At 36.2% G+C, this 20,518-nt stretch overlaps 1 protein-coding gene across 3 annotated transcripts in view; it reads right to left on the bottom strand.

The window, feature by feature from the left end:
• The window catches only part of UGGT2 (UDP-glucose glycoprotein glucosyltransferase 2), a 93,462-nt gene that overhangs the window by 36,926 nt on the left and 36,018 nt on the right, over positions 1–20,518 (bottom strand). For all 3 annotated transcript variants that reach the window (XM_009467060.2, XM_087759588.1, XM_087759589.1), the window contains 10 exons: positions 18,491–18,576; positions 13,769–13,904; positions 12,051–12,182; positions 10,441–10,605; positions 9,869–9,992; positions 9,691–9,789; positions 7,788–7,882; positions 4,900–5,106; positions 3,422–3,553; positions 1,331–1,458 (listed from right to left, as the gene is read on the bottom strand). In XM_009467060.2, the coding sequence (XP_009465335.2) occupies positions 1,331–1,458; positions 3,422–3,553; positions 4,900–5,106; positions 7,788–7,882; positions 9,691–9,789; positions 9,869–9,992; positions 10,441–10,605; positions 12,051–12,182; positions 13,769–13,904; positions 18,491–18,576 (1,304 nt within the window). The remainder of the gene's footprint in view (positions 1–1,330; positions 1,459–3,421; positions 3,554–4,899; positions 5,107–7,787; positions 7,883–9,690; positions 9,790–9,868; positions 9,993–10,440; positions 10,606–12,050; positions 12,183–13,768; positions 13,905–18,490; positions 18,577–20,518) is intronic.

The following is a 20,518-nucleotide window of genomic DNA, read 5'->3' as shown; positions in this document are numbered from 1 at the left end:
TACTTTTTTTTTTTGTAATTCTTTTCCTCTCTGACAACACCTAGGAACAGACATAAATGAACAAAGTTTCAAGTTTACTTGGCCACATATTTTACTTTTTTTGCGTTTCTTACTAGAAATTCCTTAGAAACCTTAGTAGTTCTATTTCAATATCACTAAGTCTTAATATTCAATTAAATATGTTTTGCCTCTCACTACTTATCTCCTTGGTAGTTCTACCTCTTCTTGATTCTGTTTTTCTGGTAGTTATTCCCTCAGTTGTACCAGTCCTTCCAGAAAAAATAAATGATACTTGGACACACAGTCAATAGATATTGTAAAAACAGTATAATCGTGCTCTCTTCTTCATACACAAACTGGATCCTTAGATTAAAAGCTGGCTAGAACTCATCTTTGTGCTTCTTCAATTAACAGATATGTGAATGTTGTCTAGCAGGGTGTCTGAGCACCACATCTGTTCATACCTCTACAGGCTCCTTTTCTAACGATTCCCAAAAACAATGCACTTTCTTACTTCAAATATCAATACTCAGATATTACTGTGGTTTTAAGATGCACTGGATTTTATCAAGCTTATTATTATTCTTTATAATTACTCTTAAGTAAACAAAAGATAGTAGAAATTGTTTAGTTAGCTGTACTCGACTCTTGGTTCTAAGTACCATGAGAGTAGATAAAGTATTTGGAGTGATTTAGCAGAGCTGCACACATGTTATGAGGCAAGTTGGAAAGGATATGATTCTTTGGATAAGCAGTGATCTCTTATGCCTTAGCCTCATCACACATATGACCAATGATAAAAGGGTGCATGTCTCTTGAATAACACAGGGTGCCTTTTTTCTGCTCCGTGCTGTAGCAACGAGGTACCAAAGAGGCTGTCAGCAGCAGGGTAAATGACACATACAGTTGAAAACATATATAGTTTATATATGTAGTGGAAAACTATGTTACATACCAAAATTAGTCAAGCATAAAGGTGATACAAAATTTAGCAGATGCACCGTTTCTTCTAGAAAATAGTGCAAGTGTTTGAGTAGGTAAGTATACTAAGTCTGTCAGGGAAATGCTAAAAAGGAAATGAGGGACAGTTAAACCTGTCAACATAGAAGTAGTCAGATGCTAAGTAAGAGGATAGCAACTGTTAGCACGCAAACAACGAACACTTTGACTAAGTGCATGTGGAGTGATATATATATAAGTATGTAATATGAAGAGTACTATGACTACATATTTGAACTTTTGTTCATGTTTCCCATGCAAAAGGATTATTAGTCACAGGCAATAAACAAGGCAGTATATCATGAAGCCTCAGAACACAAAAGAATTTTACCTTTTACTACTGTTTCCCATCTCTTTGACGATAGCTTTAATTTTCTCCGCTGAGGTACTGTATGTTATTTTTTCCAACAAATTGAAGTCTTCTGCATAGAATTCATTTTCATCTAAAGGACCCAGTACCTTCGACAGAAAAAAATGTTACTAAGCATAGGATGTCCCAATAATGTTTCTTCTGTAAGCAAAAATATACTAATATTGTAAATGAATGCACAATATTCAGTATGCAACCCCCAGCCCTATATATATCAATATTATTAACTATGTAGTACTACACTGTATAGTAACTATACAGGATTAGGTTTTTACAGTTGTGTAATTAAAGTTAATTACCAGTCACAAAGAACAGTTGCAATGGCAATATCCATGATATTTTTCATTACACATACCTATGTAAAGGAATACACTATTTAGATTTATTATTTTTAAGTTTAAGAAAAAGCTCTGTTACGTACATCATTTTAATCTGAAATTCAAATTACTATCTGCCTACCACAGTCTTTAGTCTTAACTTCTCAAGGCTTCTCGGATGAAGCAGAATCAATAGAAAGGAAGACAAGAGCAAAGGATAAGAAATGCAGGATATCCAGAGACAAGAAACAGAACTACTACTTTTTTTTTGGGTGTCTGAAGGAAAAGAAGGTGTCTTGAAGTCCCAGAAAATAGCGTTGAGGATGTTGTTTGGATTTCCTACTCAGTCTACCAGGCTAAACTGACCCAAGTCTACTTCAAGAGCCTACAGGGCTCCCAGGATGTAGAATGTCACGATATAAGTTTGGTGCTGAATGCCACTCTCTCGAAATTCAACTGCTTCCTAGAAATGAGACGTCATCTAACTAAATTCCACTTTTGAATTTATTAGTATTAATGATGCATGAGATAGAGAAAACTATAGTGTGACTATGAAATAGCAGTAGAAGTCATAACTAGAAAAAAAATTATTTGCTCATAAAAACAATACTTCATTGCTGAAATAGCAAGGATAGAAATGATGGACATCCCATTTTTTTTTTTAAGTCATCTCTTAAAGTGAAAGCACACTTTCAGATAGATGAGTATTATAAAAATCATCCAAGCATTTATAAGAAAAGTATTTCCTCAAAACTTAATATATGACATTATTTTAGCTTTTTTAGGCATGGAAAATAGTAATAACCATTTATAAAATTAAATTGCATATTTAGTTATGGGGTTTTTTTTGTTAACACAAAAAAAGCCAAGACAATTCTTTTGTGCTTCATCAACAAAAATGCTTTCTGTGGGTTTGTTAGTGATATTTCAGTTACGTCTGAGAAGCCATTTAGGATGCACAAGAGTAACTAAGAACACAATTTAAAGAGAGTTTCCAGTAATTAGATGCCAACATAGTATCTCTTTCTTTCTAATGGTGGAGAAATAAATAAAAAAGACTTAACTCAAAGGGTAGTTTGTATAAATTGTATTTGTAATGTAAGGTATTGACTGTCATTAACAAGTACTAAATACTGAACTCAATTCTGTATTTCTTAACCATAGTTCATCTATAGCCACGCTGTAATAAAGGCTTTTGCTTTCAGAATATACATACAAGAAACTGAAACAGCAAAACTACTATACTTTTATTTGAATATTGAGAGTTGAGACTATAGAACAATTTATGAACAATTTGGGTTTTTTCCTAAAACCAAAGATCTTGAAATATTACCCTCTTCAATGCAACTTATTTTTTATTATATATGCAGTAGTTCATCCTACACCAAATGTGTAAAATATACGTAACTTCAGGATCAGAATTTATTCTTAAATATCATTAATAATACAGCAAATATAAACCTATTTAGAGAATTCTGTCTATCATTTAATCAGATTATCTCTTAAATAGCTGTGGGAATGACGTAAGTACATAGTAGCTTCAATGGAATGGAGCTAATAAATAAATAAGTAGGAAACAAAATAAAAAACAAGGCAAACATTCATACCACTCTCTACCAACAGGATGAAAAAGTGAGAAATCAAAATAGCACATTTTCTTTAGCTTGAAACTGAAGTTCCAGGAAACAAAAAGTACCTACAAAAAGACTGAAAGATGAATTAATTTCTTTCTTACCCTGCCATTGCTCATAACAGCCATTTGCCCAGGAAGCAGCTTAAGAACCTCCTGGCAGAACATCTGGTGGGTTTTAATTATATCCAGTCCTAAAGTGTTGTATTTCTTCTCAAAAGTATCAGCATCCATTCCCTAAAGCAAAGGTAAAGCATGAGATGATGGAATGATTCAGCAAAATTGTATAACAGCTGAGGTAAGCAAAGATTTTCAAGTTATGTAGTAACCAGAAATCAGAATAAAGCAACAACCTTAGATTCAGTGTAAGTACATGACTATTGGTGTGGAGCCACAGTCTCCCAAATAGCTAGTGTGCAGTTTTTACCCTTGGGCGACTGTGAATAACCATGAAAGGAAAGCTGAGCCTGAGGCTAAACACTTTCTAAAATCCAGCACACAGCTGCATGAAAATAACATACTCTGTTAACAACTGAACTGTATTCTCACCTTTAGGAAAAAGGTATAAAAACTCCCCGCTACTCTAAAAACCTAACAGTCATTTTAATGTGGTCACTGGACACAGCTTAAACATGTTTTGGGGAAGCCATCATCATCCACTAAGACACATAACAAATCAATGTTCAAAGAGGCAAAAAAAATGCTGGAACTTTGCCATGGACACAGCGGCACTGTGCCTCACCTGTCAAAATTATCCTGCTATATTAAACTCTACTGATACATATTTCTTGATTAGAAATATACAGACCAAGCAAACAGATTCATTCAGATACAATTAATATATCAAAATAAATTAGTAACATGCATACGCTGCTTAATTAGCTACCTCTATGTCTTTCAAAATTTATTAGACAATGAAATTAGAGCATGACCGAAAGCTGCTAATTAATTTTTCAATATGGTGCCAGAGTCTTAGTCTTCCAAATCTTCCTATTTAAAAAATACTACAATTTACAGCTCTTTCTGAAACAAAACCTGTAGTTTGCAGCTGTTATTTGTTAACTCAGCTCTACTTTACATGTGAACTTTGAAGTCAGCAACATTTGTATTTTAAACCAATGAATTTTCATAGAAACACAGCAGAAAACGTTGGCCGAAGTATACAATGCTCATTAACATCAACTGCTTCAGTCTGTGCCTATTATTGCTCACAACCACAACAGCAAGGTAAAAACAGATACTTCTGAAGTCTTAATTCTTGACAAATACTAATACTGTAATTTTAATTAAGAGACAGTTTTTTGGGGGAAAAGCCAAACCAATTAAAAATTAAACCATTTTGGTCTCAATAATCCAGTATCCGTACTCTGTATTTTTCAGTACTCTCATATCGTCTTCCTTTACTTTAGACAAATTCTCTATTTTTTCATCATGTAAAAGTTGTCAAAAATCCAAATCTGCTTGAGCAGAAACTGTACAAGGGTTATAAACTTCATGGCATTTCGCCAAACACTGTTACTCTCCCTTACAAAAAAATATATGTAAAATGAAAAAGAAAGTAGTCTAATTCAGTTTGGACTCACTGGGATGAGGAATTTAGCAATTTTAGATCCAGCAGCAAGGGATTTTGCTGTCTCTTCCTTAGTAAGTTTACTTAGGAAACTTTTTAAGTTGCTGTTGTTTTGGGTTAGAAAAGCAGTCAAAATTCCTCTTGCAATGGCTGTGTTATCTTCCTTTATTTTTGATGAAGGATTGTTCAAAATCCCAACTCGTGTATGACTGCTTGTTTTCTGCAAAGAAAAATACAGAATAATACACAATTTTACAGTTCCATCTGCTGTTACCTAATGTATTCATATCTATTATAACTCTGTGAAATGTCCTTAAGTACTTTTTTTTGCAGCTATTTGTCTTTAGAAAACATATATCAATGCTTAATTCAGAACTTCAACTAGGAGTAAAAATGGTATTAGTAAGGATTTACTTATTCTGTAATACATCTTTTAAATAGAAGATTTTTTTTTGTGATAGAACAATTGCCTTTGAGCATTCTGCAGAAGCATTTTTTTAACAAAGGACATACACAAGTGTTCATTTACAGACTTCAGAACCTGTTTTGTAAATGTTTTTTTCTATTTTTTAGAAAATATCAAACAGATCATAAAATAAATACAAGGAAAGTTATTCACTTATCACTTTAATCCTAATCAGCAGGAAAATCTTTCTCTTGCTGAAATCAGTGATGCCACTTAAATCTTACTAGAGAGAGTGATGATTTGAAGCTAGAATCAAAGTGTCACTAACTGAAGAAAAGGTAAATTCTCTACTGCAATAAAGAATACAAAAATAAGGGATAAAGTCAACGGTATTCAACATACTTAAATGGAGAACTTTAAACGGCAGCACTTGAGAAAATTTTGTTAAAACACTTATTTGAAAAGCTTGAAAATGTGTTCTTTAAACTGTTCCTGAGAAGCATATTCTCTCTTGCTGGAAAGAAGACAAGCAGCATACTAGGCTACGTTAGGAGACAGATGGCAAGCTGATCAAGGGAAGTTCTTATTCTCCTCTACTCAGTACTTGTGAGGTTGCACTTGGACTGATGGGCCTGGTTTTGGTAACCCCAGTGCAGTAAAGATGTTGAGATGCTGGAAAGGCTTCAGCAAAGGGCTACCAAGATGGTCAGAGACCTATGAGGAGGCACTGAAGAAGCTGGGCTTGCTCAGTCCGGTGAAGAGGAGGCTACAGAGAACCCTAATAGCAACCAACAACCACTGAAGGAGGAGTGAAAAACAAGACAAAGACAAACTCTTCTTGGTAGTGGCAAACAGTATAACAAGGGGTAATGGCCATAGATTTTTGCTTCGCAGACATTAGGAAAAACTACACTAGGAAGGCAGTGCAGCACCAGAGCAAATTATCAAGGGAGGGGATGGAGTCGCCTCCTTGGAAATTTTCAGGACTCCTTCAGGCAAAGCTGCAGCTGACCTGATGTAATGATGAAAACAGTCCTCCTCTGAATGGGAGGCTGAACTAGATGACATCCAGAAGTCCAGCCAAGACATCTCTAGTTTTTTTTTCAAATGACGTTAAAAATATATTAGTAGTTTTCAAAATCATGTATTATATATTAGCTGGAATAGTTAAAAGTGAGTTCCCTTTGGCCACTTCCCCTCCCAGATTCTTGCACAATTTTCTTCAAAGGCTGATGGCAAGTCACGGGCAAGAGGCATCTGTGCCAGTTCTGCACCTATCAGAAATTCTACTAGACCCTGACCCAACAGACAAAAGCAATTAGAAAGGAATAGAGAATCACTATAGAAAGCAATGGACTTTTAAAAAATACCGTGTTTTTGTCACGAAACTCGGAAATCATTAGACTAAGCAATACAACTGGAAATGAAGTTTAACTACTTCAAATCTATGAATTCGAATGAACATAGTCAATTAAACTGCTATTTCATGGAAGATCCAACAAACGTTGTTCAGAACAGCTTTTTCTAATGCTTTGCCTAGATTCTCCTCACTAACACATGGGGACTTGCCCAGACAGTTCTCGCTTCCTAGAGTTGGGAATCATGGCATATTTTCCTCACTGAAGAGGGAAAATACTGAAACTACAGCAGGAATGTATCTGTCAAGCTTGCGTCACGGATCTAGCAGCCAGATAAATGAAACGTTTTTCTTGTAACAAGGGCTTGTACTGCATATCCCTCCTTGCAGTGTTTTAAGCCTCTTTTTAGGACATATTTGGTATCACATGCTCTCTGCAACATAGCGATTTTATAATTCCCTTAGGATGGTTCCTATTTCATTCCTGATTATTAAATCTAGATATTTTCCCTATTTCAGTCTAATTACTCTTCTAAACTCCTCAGAACTGAGGTTTTTTTGTAATTTATATTCTTGTGACGTTTACTCGTATACTTCAAATACGTACTGAAGAACTTGAAAATAAGCAAACCCATAAATGTAGATCATCCTCCTAGCATACTAAAACACAAAAAAAAAAAAAAAAAAAGAAGTAATTGTGCTTTCTCAGAAGCATACAAACAGTACGTGGAAAAATGGTCACTTCATGGCCACAGTTATGCCATACGATACTGGGGAACACTGCATAATGGGTCACATGAACAGGTATTATCCCAACTTCCCTGGCCCAGGTACCATGCTAGGTTACTTCATGGCAGAAGGTCTGTAATTCAGAAGAAATTCACCCTTTTAATGCACAGTGTCAGTTTGTCTCCTATGTCAGGAGTTCATGAATCAAATGATGTTTTACAGGCCCGTAAGATGCCAGTGCTGCAGGAAAATAGAGCAAAATGAAAGCACAGTCTCATAAGTGTGCACCTGACCCACAAAAAAAAAAAAAAAATTGTTAGACGTTTAAGAGTATAATATTTGAATGTGCGCAGTGTTGTTAAAAACATATTCATAATAATTATTTTAATAAAAACTGCTAGAAACTCACCAGGTGTTTCAAGGCATTAGAAAGCAGTCGTCTCCCAGCTGGCTTATCAAAATCAGCAATAATCCAGATAGTAACAGCATATAATGCATCTTCATCTGAAAATTAAAGATAATCCTGCTTTACATTCTGCAGAATCTTCTCCTGAGTAATGAATAATGAATTAATTCTGTTTGAGATTATGAAGTTTATGTCTATGTTTGACTGTTGACTTCAACTGTAAGACTATTCTTTGCCACATGAGAATCTTTTGCCCCCTGAATTGAAATGAAATTCTTAGGAGGTACTTTATCATGTTAATATGAGAGAGTCACTAAAATGGCCAATCTATTGTTGTACCACTGAAACAAGACAGCCCTAAATAATAAGCTAGCTCCAGTTAACAAGACCTGCTTCACCAGAGGTTTCTTGTGAACATTTGATGGAGGCTGGTCATACAGCCAGAAACGAAAAAAAAAAATAAGTAGTTACAAGAATGCCTGAGTTAGGCCATTCGCTTTCCCCAGTAGCAAAGGGAGAGTCCTTCAACCAAAGGCAGGACAAAACTTACCATTTCTGGACACAAACAGGAATATACCAAATACAGCCCAAAGAAAGTAAACTACAGTATAGGTGTATATGCAGAAAGTTTCCCTTTTTCCTGGTCTATAGCCTCCTGTTCTTTATTCTTCATAGAAGGGCAATGATAGATGAAAAATTCTGCAAAATTATCTGTAGAAGAATATCAGTCTACTCAGGTCTATCATGTATCTCCTAAAAGGTAATACTTATAGACGTGAATTTTACAAGGTTCTGGTGAGATTCTAGGAAGAGGTTGTGATTAAGCATTGTTGGGGTCTAGAGAAACACACTGGGGACAAAGATTTGAAATGTGTATTCCACCTTAAAGGTTATGGGTTTTACACAAGACATATAAATCTTAGAAATGAGCCTACAGATTGAAAGCCAGTCATCATTTGACAACTATCCGGGATGTCCCTGTGGTTGTAGACAGAGAACCAAATACAGTCAAGTAATTTTGACTAAAGAAATGTAGGTATATAGCATTTCTTCCTAATAATGGAAAAAGTAAAAACTATGTTAACACCTCATAATAATTGCTGAAAGAATAGCACTTTGCTAACAGGATTATTCTTTTCCTTGATGGACTGATGTAAATGAGCAGTTTAACTATCTAATCCTAGATGTTAACAAGGTACAGACTAATGCAAAATTCCATGCAGTATTATGCCCCCACTGTTGTAATTATAATTTCTTCTAACTCAGAGGGAAAGTACTTGTATATGCAATAAGAATATTTTACATCAAAAAATATTTTAAGTGTACAAAAAAATGTGAGTTTTAGTATGATAAAATGTATAAATGAGTGATAATCCATCAGAATATATGTACTTTTTCCTTTTCTATAGAAAGACAAAGTTTCAGATACCAAAAATAATCAATCACCTAGAGGAAAAATAATAAGGAGATATGGAATGCTAACAAATAAGAAATAAACCCAATTCACTCTTAAACTGTAGAAATGCCTAATTTTGATATAGATATTACAAAGGCTATAAAGTCTTGATTTGATAATGCTGCAAATGAGTCACGTGAAAACTGAATCTACTGTCTTTATTATTCTCAAGTAAAACTGTCAGTATGAAAACTGAGCCTGTTTTCGAAGCTACAAAAGTCTTACAAAACTTTTTAACTTCATGTCTGTAAAACAAAAAGCAACTAGCCATGACATCCATCCCATTTCAAAACTACAAAATTTAAAATAACTATCCTGTTACTATAATTTATTATTTATTTATTTTTTAATAATAATATTAGGATATGATCTGGTTCCTGAAAGAAGATACTGGGATATTGGGAAATTTACTTATTTACATGAATACACACACACACACACTTAATATACCCTTTTTTGTTAAATACTTCATGTTGTCGGAAATTACTGCACTTTTATCTTGTGAGTCCAGAAAGGAGAAAGTAGGGAAGTCTTCCACATCAAATGGAACTGCAAAATGTAAACCACAACAAGTTAGACTTAAAAAAAGGAAAATTATCACAACAGCCAAGCCAAGAAAAGTAGTTACCAGATGTGGATCTGAAATGTATGTATCTTCTTTCTGTTCCAAGAATAGTGGGGTTTATACGGGAAACTACATTGTGCTGATCCATAAGAAAATCCACTGCATTTATATGATCATTTAACAAACCCTGTAGTAACAGGAAAAAAATTAAATCTGTCCTTCTATAGTGTCAAGACAAACAAAGACCAAGTATTTGTACAATCTTTCAACTGAGCTTAAAGCTTCTATATACACCAAGTTATGGACAATGTCAAGTCAAAAATGTATAAATATCACACAGATAGTATTTCAAAATATCAGATACACATTTTCCAATGAACAACTGCAGGACATTCTCAGTTTCTGGTTGAAAAATTCCTTATGATTACTATGTGCTTAGTTGATCCTTCAATCTTGCATAACCTAAATATACCGTTTCAAAATCATGACCGCAAATTAATATAACAATGTAATTTCAGTTGTCATATTATTAATTTCAAGCCATCTCTTTATAAAAAATCTAATATATAAACATGACTCGAACAATCCACTGCCAAATATTTCATCTCGTGTTCATTTAGAAATGTTACACATACCATGAACACTGCCCTCTGGAAGTACCCGGTGGCATCAATAATCCTCTGAAGAATAACTGTCTCTAACTCTGCAGCATCCATCTCTTCTCTGTTAAAGGGCACACCATTAAACAGAGCTTGAGGCAATGGACCCAGGCCAGTCTTCTTATAAAAGGTTGCTCCTGCCTGATCATATCAGAAATATCACAGGATTAAATAGACTGTGGCTGACTGTAGCAAAAAATGAAACGAATATCAAGAGACAATGAACTCGAGTCTCCAAGCACTATTCACTGTCACACCTCCTCATAAGTAGCAGGGACAAAATAGGAAATGTTTGGAAACCAAACAGGATGCATGGGACTCATTTCTCAAATAGAATGACAAAAAAATTATAGATCCCATAGATATATGGGGTTTTAAACTTTTGCTTTATCATCTTGCTGAGAAATATTTTGTTTTGCTTAATATTCTTAGCAAAAAATATTAAGTAAATAACATTGGAGAAGGACCTTGAGACAGTCACAGTTTGAGGTGGATTGACCTAGACCTTTTCCCCCAAAGACAGCACCCCCAAACCCCTCAAAAGGCTTTATGTTCAGAAGCCACGCCTTATTTGATAAGAAAGCAGAACAGGCTAGTTTTTCCCAAACAGAGAAAATTCAGTGAGACAAATAGAAATAAAAATGTATTGCAAGTAATTCCCCTTTCCTATTCTGTATCCTTTCTTGTTTTCTTTCAGTGTCACTTTCCAGATGGCTACAAACTCTATGGCAGTATCTAGGCATTCATCTTTCTGTCACCTCACTGTCTCCTCCCTGATCTTCACTGCAGTCTCATAGTCCCTGCTTATACAGGCGGGCTTCCTCTTGGTGGGTCCCCATCTACTTTTCCTCCTTTAACATTCTCTGTGGGAAGCTTTCCTCCCCTAAGCGCATCTGGCTGTTTCCAGGGCAGGTTCAAACTGCCCTTCTATACAAAGCCTCCACGTGACTCAGTGAGGAACAAGCAGCACAAGGCAAACAGCACCTTTTTTTCTGGCTGCCCAGATGCACCTTTTTAAAGGAACATAATATACGTTATGTAACAGATTTTAAAAGGAAATAAATAAAATGGACGGTGTGTGTCAGAAACACAAGAATGTATAGATGGCATGGCTGAAGACACATGAAGGAAAATGGTATTTTTATATGTGTTTTAGCAGAAAATTGGCTACATGATCAGTTACAGATAAAAATATGTCTTCTCTATAGCCTTTAAATCAAAATCCATAGCTATCTTTCCTAAAGGAAAGTATAACGAGAAAGCACAATTAAAGGAACCAATGATTCGCCTAGAAGACAGACTTCAGCTTCTCACCCAGAAGACACAGGTAAACAATATCTGCACTGCAAGAGACACCCCTTGATATGCTTGCTTAGAAAAAAACTTGTGCTCCTGAAAGCAGCAGGCAATAGTAAATTTTAATAGTGAGAGTAATAACGCAGAAACCCTTTCAACATTTCTGCTAATGCCTGAAGAAAAATTTAACTCAAAGGTATTACATGCTTTAACATTTAGCAATCTTTCAGCTTAGCAAATGCAATGAGTTGTGTACTGCAATATTTCTTACCACTTTGCTCTCAACGTACCTTCCTCCCTTCATCGTATTCAGAATGAACACCTAGTATACTCTGAATATCAGCATGGGGGTATTCGCTTCTAAGAACATCTTTCACGTGATTTACTGTGAGAACATTTCCATCTTTCACTTCATGGTACATCTGTAAAAATTATAACAGGAAGAAATAAGTAAAATGTTATAAATTTTCAATCATAATTTAATAAAAGTAAATAAACAATAAAGTAAATATAATCTTTTTATAGTGCTGTAGTAATTTTTATATTGGTATACTTTTATATTGCTTTTATTGCTATATTGCAGTTTTTATATTGCTTTAGTAATTATCACCATTGTACATATGCACAATTTTTCATCAGAGCACTTTCTGATTAATCTATTATTATACCTTTAGTCTAAATCTGAAGTGGCAAAGTAAATACACTTATGTGAGCTGAATGTGAAAAGTTATTTCTCACCACTGATTAGAGAAGGAATCTAAATTCTTACTATAAACTACCTAACCATGGGTAGTTACCTGAATCTACATGGGATGAATCCAAGCCTGAATTAATCAGCAATACATTTTCCTCCAGTGATAATTTTTCCTTACCAATGCTATTTTATTTCATAGCGTAAGATTTTATTACTTTCATCAAACATACAAAAGAAATTGGAAGTGAAAATTATACAATCCATTACTTTTCAAATGAGGAACAGTACATTTCTCTCTATGGTGCTGAATATCTCAAACCTGTATTTTACTGATTCTATTTTTGTTATCTTTTCATTATATTTATCATCCTCTCCTTTTTATATTATGAAACAATATTATGGTCATGGGTAATATATATGAAACATATTATGAAACATAATATATATGAAACATATTATGAAACAATATTATGGTCATGGGTAATAGTCACACATGCGTGTCAGCTCCTAACACTTGTGGATTTCTATTTCTCTTTCAAGGTACTCCTAGTTACTTCAATTCCTTTCATCTTAAGCTCTCCAAGTTTGTCCATGACATTAGTTTCTAGGCATTGAACAGAATAACATAAAACATAAGTAAGAAAAAATGTTATGTATTAGTACCATATTCTCTGATATAATTTTGCCTGCAGAATCTTCACATAGACTGCTCACTTTATTTCCCTCCATTCATCTCTCATCTCTGAAATTCCTGCGTTTACATGAACCTGCATTCTCTCACACAGAAAATCTGGCTCATTGATTAAGCTGCAAGCCTGGAATATTACTGTTTTCTACACCCATGAACAGCTCAAACATGACCAAAAAAGAACTTATCTTACTCTGTTTCACTTTCTACACTAGAGAACAACCAAGAGTTTTTCAAAGCCTATGGGATTACCAAAGTGATATTAAAATGCCTGTACTCCAAGAGATACAGAACACAAAGGCAGGCACATCATGTTAACACAAATAATACAGAATCATTTTTCACAAGAATATACTGAAAGCTGTAAGGTATGCATCTACCTTCTTACATTCTTGAAGAAAGCCTGTAGATAGGTAAAATGACAAGAACAAGTTGGTTTCCAGAGGAGGAAAGTATTTCTGCAAATCATTCTATAGCACATTAATGCTATACATGTTTTTAATACTTTGTTTCCATATAAAGTAAATGCAAAGGTATCATGTTGTCACAAGGTAGCAAAATCCTAACTATACAGAAAAGTAGTAAGGAAAACAAAAAAAGAGGTGATTTCTTGTGAAAGAACTAACATTAATTATTGAGCTAAAGGCTTGAGAGGTGTCAGATTCCTCAGCAATGTAATTAAAAGTTCTCCAAAGAGCTACTCCAGCATCTTCATTTCCATCAATTTCTTCTTTAGTATTTAAAATGAAAACAAATCCAATTCTATGAATAAACAAAAAGAGATCATACATTTTAAAACAATATCAGTTTCACATACATTCTAATACTGACAGAGAAGAACAAGATGTTTGTATTCAAGTAATCTGTCCAGCATGTAGGCACAAAAAGCTGACAGTAATTAAGATTTCTGGGTGTCGTTAGGATTTATTCACAGCCTTTTCTTTCCTCATCTGATCAAAGGTTATGACATTGCTTACGTTCCTGCCATCATCTCTTAACCTTGAGTCTTTGTTTTAGTCTGAGCATAATCTGTCTTTTATTCTTCCTGAAATGGGTGCCTTGAGTAGCTTCATGCAGGCATACTGGGGTCTTGATGCCCTGTCATCAATACATGCCATTCTTACTAGCCTTTCTCTTGCCTTTTTTACCTTCTGGGGCTTCCCCACCCTCCCATTGCCATTCATTCTCCATTCACAGCAATTTTAACACATCTACTACAATTCCCTACATTTTCATTAAATGAAAAAAGCCCTAGAAATATGAGGCTTGAGAGGAAAAAAAAAAACCAACAAAACTCCTAGTGGAGGTGGTATTTTGATACTGTTCTCCTGAAAAAAACCTGGCTTGATCAGCCCATACTATCTTTACAGCATTAAGTGTAACAGAGATTTGGTGTTCTACAATAGCAGGGGAAATTCAAACCTAGCGGCCACTTGTTTGCCTATACAAAACATTTTGATTAAATTGAGCATCATCATTTGCACATATAACTCATGAAGATGTCACTGAAAGATTTGGCACACACTCCAGAAAGCTCAGAAGCCCAAGATATTGACATGAAGGTCCTGTTTCTCCTGGGAACAAGTGCTTTGAGCAATGACACAATCTGGTCAACCAGACTGCAAATAGTGGCACAATGACTAAAGCACAAAGTTTTATAGATTGAAGACCCAGGAGAGTTAAAACTGAAGATACTTGAAGTTCATTCCCTGCTGAGAACACACAAGGATGCTTTCTGGTCTCTGCTACTCTACTTGAAAGGACTTCTCATCATTACAGTCAGTTCCATCTTAGCTGGTACAGGAAAAGGACAAGAAAGATCCTTCCACTGAGGATCTTTAGGACTGGCAAATTGACCTGGACCAGAAAACACTAGGCCAGTTTCTGACAGTTTAAGGAAGGAAAGAGAGTAGACAAGCTCTACCTTGCATGCCATGTCACAAGTGATAAGCAAGGAGGAGCAAGAGTACGAAAATTTAAAATGAAAATTTTCCAGTCACAAGTGACAGAGCATGTGTACACCCACCCATAGCTAGAACACACAGATTCCCAACAGAAGAAATATATGCCTATTCATGAATACACTTGCCCGCCTTAAGAGATGAAGTCTAGGAAGGTAGATTCTGACAGTCACCTGGAATTTTGTGAGCGCAAAGCCATCAGAAAAGAATTTCCAAGTCTTCCACTGTCTGGTATCAATAAATTTTCTTAGAAGAATAGATACCCTCCCCTTCACCCCTGCACTTCAACATTAAGCCTGCTTGTATAATGGGAGAGGAGGAATGGGAAGAAGGTGGCCAAAACGCATATTTTTGTGAATCAGAAATGGAGATTTTATGTGAATACTTTGCTGTATACAGCAGTTCAGGGATCAACTTCATGTTGCTTTCCAGAACACATCCTTGAATCTTCCTGAATATGTGCAGCTAATGCGATTCATACTAGGTCTGAAGCAAAATCCTCTACCATTAGCTGTCACTTCTAACAAGACAAATCCAACAGTGCACAAAAAAGCTGCTCCATGAAAAATCCCTACGGAAGCAGCTATTCAACTTCATTCTCCTCTACATTTACTTTTTAGCAAACCGACAGGTAAGGATGTCCCCGGCTGCCAAACTGCAACCCAAACCACTTAATAATGTGCTAACTGGCTTACACAATTGCAGCCATCTATGAAATACAGCTGTATAAGCTGCTGCCTATTCCTGACTACACATATGACAGCAGCGGATAACATTCTATACGCAGCAGTCGTTGAAAGCTTGAAAATTACGCCAACTATCAAGAAGAGGCGAATTGTAAAACAGAACAAGGGAATCACAATCTTTCTAAAGGAGAATCACAGAGACCCAAAGCTGGCTTCTGCTATACAGAACACTGTGCATCTTGCAAATATTTCCACAAAGCATACCGCTCCATTACAGCTGCTACGAGAATATGAGACCTACTGATCTCATGATACATGAACTACTACAACAACATGACAATCTGCAATGCTGAGCCCATGTTTCAGAAGACCTTCATATTTACAAGTGATAATTCAATGAGTTGATGTAGGAAGTCAGCTTTTCATTTGGATAGCCATTTCACATTAGATATTTTTAAACTATTAAAATGAAATCTGCCATATCAGTATAAAATTGTTCAGACAGATGTTCAGGACATAATCAGGTGTGCGTCAAATCAAAGGACAGAGGGAAGTAAGAAATACAGCAAGTTTTCTACAAAGATCTAAATAATAATGCATAATGATGCACCATGTTCTACAATTAATTACTTCTCCCACTTTTTACATGTCTCATTATTGTGAATAACTTTTCCTGAAGTCTTGTGTCATCTGGGTGCCGTGGGAACTGTCAGCGAAGCAAAATATTATACCACAGTATAGACCCCATGGCTTGTCCACATCTTGAATGCTGTGTACATTACTGTTGCTCTCATCTGAAAGAAGTTATATTAAAACTAAGAAAGTGCACAGAAGGACAACTTGGAAAACAAAACTACCTTTGGAACAGCTTCCAGGCAAGGAATAATTAGTAACCTAGGGAAAGAGGGCTTGAACACCTCTCCTATGAAGACAGGCTGAGAGAGTTGGGGTTGGTCAGCCTGGAGAAGAGAAGGCTCCAGGGAGACCTTATAGCAGCCTTCTAGTACCTGAAGGGGGCCTACAAGAAAGCTGGAAAGGGACTTTTTATAAGGGCACATAGTGATAGGGCAAGGGGTAATGCCTTTAAACTGAAAGAGGGTAGATTCAGACTAGATATAAGCAAGAAATTTTTTACAATTAGTGTGGTGAGGCACTGGAACAGGTTGCCCGGAGAAGCTGTGGATGCCCCATCCCTGGAAGTGTTCAAGGCCAGGCTGGATGGGGCTTTGAGCAATCTGGTCTAGTGGAAGGTGTCCCTGCCCATGGCAGGGGGGCTGGAACTAGATGATCTTTAAGGTCCCTTCCAACCCAAACCATTCTATGATTCTATGATTTTATGAATGGACTGCGGGTGAATATGGCAGAGCTTTATAAAATCATGACTGGCATCTAGAGAGCGGGAGAGACTGCTTAGTCTCTCTCCCAATTAGAAGAACTACAGAGACAGTAAATGAAGCTATTGAAAGTCTGGCTCAAAACAAATGAAGCAGTTCTTTATACACCACATAGTTCAACTGTGAAAACACCTGGAAAAGGATACTGTGGGTGCTAAAACTTTACATGAATTCAAGGGGAAAACAGAAAAGTTTATGGAAGAGAACCCATTGAGGGTTGCTAGATACTACATCCGGGTCTGGAATTCTTTGATCTCCAAAGGTGCGAAGGCCAGGAGAATACTCAGGCAAAGTACCTGGTTGCCCTGTTCTTTTTATCATACCTAGGCAGCAACTTGCTGCTTGTTGCAGACAGACTGACTTAAATGGACGTTTAGTCTGACCCAGTTTGGTTGCTCTTATGCTGTTATGTATCGGGAAAGGTGAATTAGGTTCTAGGCTATATTTTCCTCAAGGACTGAAGCAGTATCGTCTCCCAGGCACTGACAACAGTGACAAAATGCACAGATAATTAATATCTGTCCTCCATTACTTTTTTGTCATTGAACGTTAAAAAACAAAGAAAACGAAAACAATGATCAGAACTAGTAAAATTTTAAAGGAAAATGAAAAACCTGTGATTTATTGAGGAAACAAAAAGCCATTTGAGAGGAAGATTTTAAACATTTAACATGGAATTCATCTTGCTGAACCTTGGATCTATTTGGACACCCTGCTCTTTTATAAGCTGTGGAAATAAACAGGCACTTCTGAGGGCAATTAATTTTTTCTCAAAGTGGGCATCTCAGATCAACCAGATTCTTCCTCAGAAGTGTCTCTTTCTCTCAAATGATGACTAGTTCAGACTCAGACAACTAACTTTTAGAAATTCAAAACTCGGTGGGGATAATCTCACTTTGGTCTTTAAGTATTTCTGTAAAAACAAAACTAGGTAAAGCAACCTCAATTGAAAGAACTAAATTCAAAAATGCCCTCAAATCATGTTTTACTTACAGAATATTTTGCTTAGGACGCAACTTCAAATGGGCATCCAGTGGGACTATTTGACAAGTTAATTTTTTATCAGACTTCTGCAGTTTATTTTCCACACACTCAGGTATGTTATCCCTTGCAATCTATTTGTTTAAGAATACTTAACACCTGAGTAAGCTTAACACAAGTGGGTAACCAGTGTGTCTTATTAGAACGTTGTTGTATTGGACTTCATTTGAATTCACATTTTTGCCTAGCAGAATAGAAGATAAAGAAGAAAAAAGGAAAGCAACCTTCTTTTAAAACTTTTCTTCAAGACTTTTAGTTTTCCTTACCGAAGTGGTACGTTGTGATGATAGAATAATTCTGCCAGTTTGATATAATCACCTGTATCTTCTTGGATAGGATCAACAAAAAGTACCTAAGACAACAAAACATATCATACAGCCAATATTTATTCTTGATGTCTGTTTTTATTTTTTTTCAGATATAAAATCTAAGATAAGAACAGAAATTTCCAAGGGAGCTGTGTGTCCCACTTGTTTTCAGTTTCCTAGAGCATTCATTGTAAGAAAACATTAAGAGTATAAATGAAAATAACTTCAGAATTAATGAATTTGGACCAAATACTAAAACCAGGATTTAACCGTTTATTGAACCCCAAACCAAGTGATATCATTACTTTCCTTTGAAAGACTCTGTGCCAATACTTTGTTTTTATTAATGAACTTGATATTTAATTAAAAAAGATCAAATGCTGATTTTTCTATCACTTCTTTCGACTAACTCTCCTCTGTCATGAAAACCAAACTAAAATAAATAAACAGAATATATTGACTTAAAAGTTTAATTAAAAACCAGAGCATTGGTAAAGGATTCTTCCTTCCTGTCTCACATATCTTTGTATTCACTCTTTCACTTATGGTAGCTTGAAGTGTAAAATCAGATCTTTCAGGCATGCACAGAATCTAAAACTGGGATCTGTCTGCATAGGTAGATTATCCTTATGCAGATTTAATTATGACATTGGTACCTTATTTATTCAGCTTTGCACTGCAACTGCTCTTAGAATTTTGCTAGAGTAGCTGAAATGCAGCAGAATAATTTTAAAAATTTTGAACACTCCCTCCCCCTCAGATTATAGTTAAATGATATGTTGTAGATTTCTATAATATAGCTGTTATATACACCTATGCCAATATTTAACTTTGAATACATAATGCAATCTGCTTCATGTTACACACATCTTATGCTTCATTATAAACATATATTTTTATTACATATTGCTTCTATTTTGCTTGTCTTTTTATATACTGAACTTCATGTCACTTGGAGTGACTACATCAGTGGACAAGCGAAGAGCTCTGGATGTCGTTTATCTGGACTTCTGTAAGGCCTTTGACATGGTCCCCCACAACATCCTTCTCTCTAAATTGGAGAGAGATGATTTGATGGATAGACTATTTGGTGGATGAGGAATTGGTTGGATGGTCGCATCCATTGGTTGGTAGTGGTCAACGGCTCAATGTCTGGATGGAGATCAGTGATGAGTCATGCCCCTTAGGGGTCTGTATTGGGACCAGTATTGTTTAATACCTTCATCAACGACATAGTGGGATCGACTGCATCCTCAGCAAGTTTGCAGACGACACCAAGCTGAGTGGTGTGGTTGACATGCCCAAGGGACGGGATGCCATCCAGAAGGACCTGGACAAGCTCGAGAAGTGGGCCCATGTGAACCTCATGAGGTCCAACAAGGCCAAGTGCAGGGTCCTGCACCTGGGTTGGGGCAACCCCCAGCATCAATACAGGCTGGGGGATGAAGGGATTGAGAGCAGCCCTGAGGAGAAGGACTTGAAGGTACTGGTGGATGAAAAGCTGGACATTAGCCGGCAATGTGCGCTCACAGCCCAGAAAGCCAACCCTATCCTTTTATCCTTTCTTTTTAAGAAATGTGGCCAGCAGGTGAAGGGAGGTGATTCTGCCCTCTACTCTGTGCTGGTGAGATCACACCTGGAGTCCTGCGTCCAGTCCTGGAGCTCTCAGCACAGGAAAGACATGGACCTGTTGGAGTGGGTCCACAGGAGGGCCACAAAAATGGTCAGAAGGATGGAACACCTCTCCTGTGAGGAGAAGCCGAGAGAGTTGGGGTTGTTTAGTCTGGAGAAGAGAAGGCTCTGGGGACACCTCACTGCAGCCTTTCAATACTTAAAGGAGGCTCATAAGAAAGACGGAGAGAGGCTTTTTACCAGTAGTAGTGACACAGTAGTGACACTAGTGACAGAACAAGGGGTAACAGTTTTACACTACAGGAGGGTAGATTTAGATTGGATATGAAGAAATGAGGGTGGTGAGACACCACA

The sequence above is a fragment of the Nipponia nippon genome, unplaced genomic scaffold, assembly GCF_047370975.1.
Source record: "Nipponia nippon isolate SJK-2023a ecotype South Korea unplaced genomic scaffold, ASM4737097v1 scaffold_2, whole genome shotgun sequence".
NCBI lineage: Eukaryota > Metazoa > Chordata > Aves > Pelecaniformes > Threskiornithidae > Nipponia > Nipponia nippon.
The sequence above is the reverse complement of the archived record's forward strand: the minus strand, read 5'-3'. Positions and strand labels throughout refer to the sequence as shown.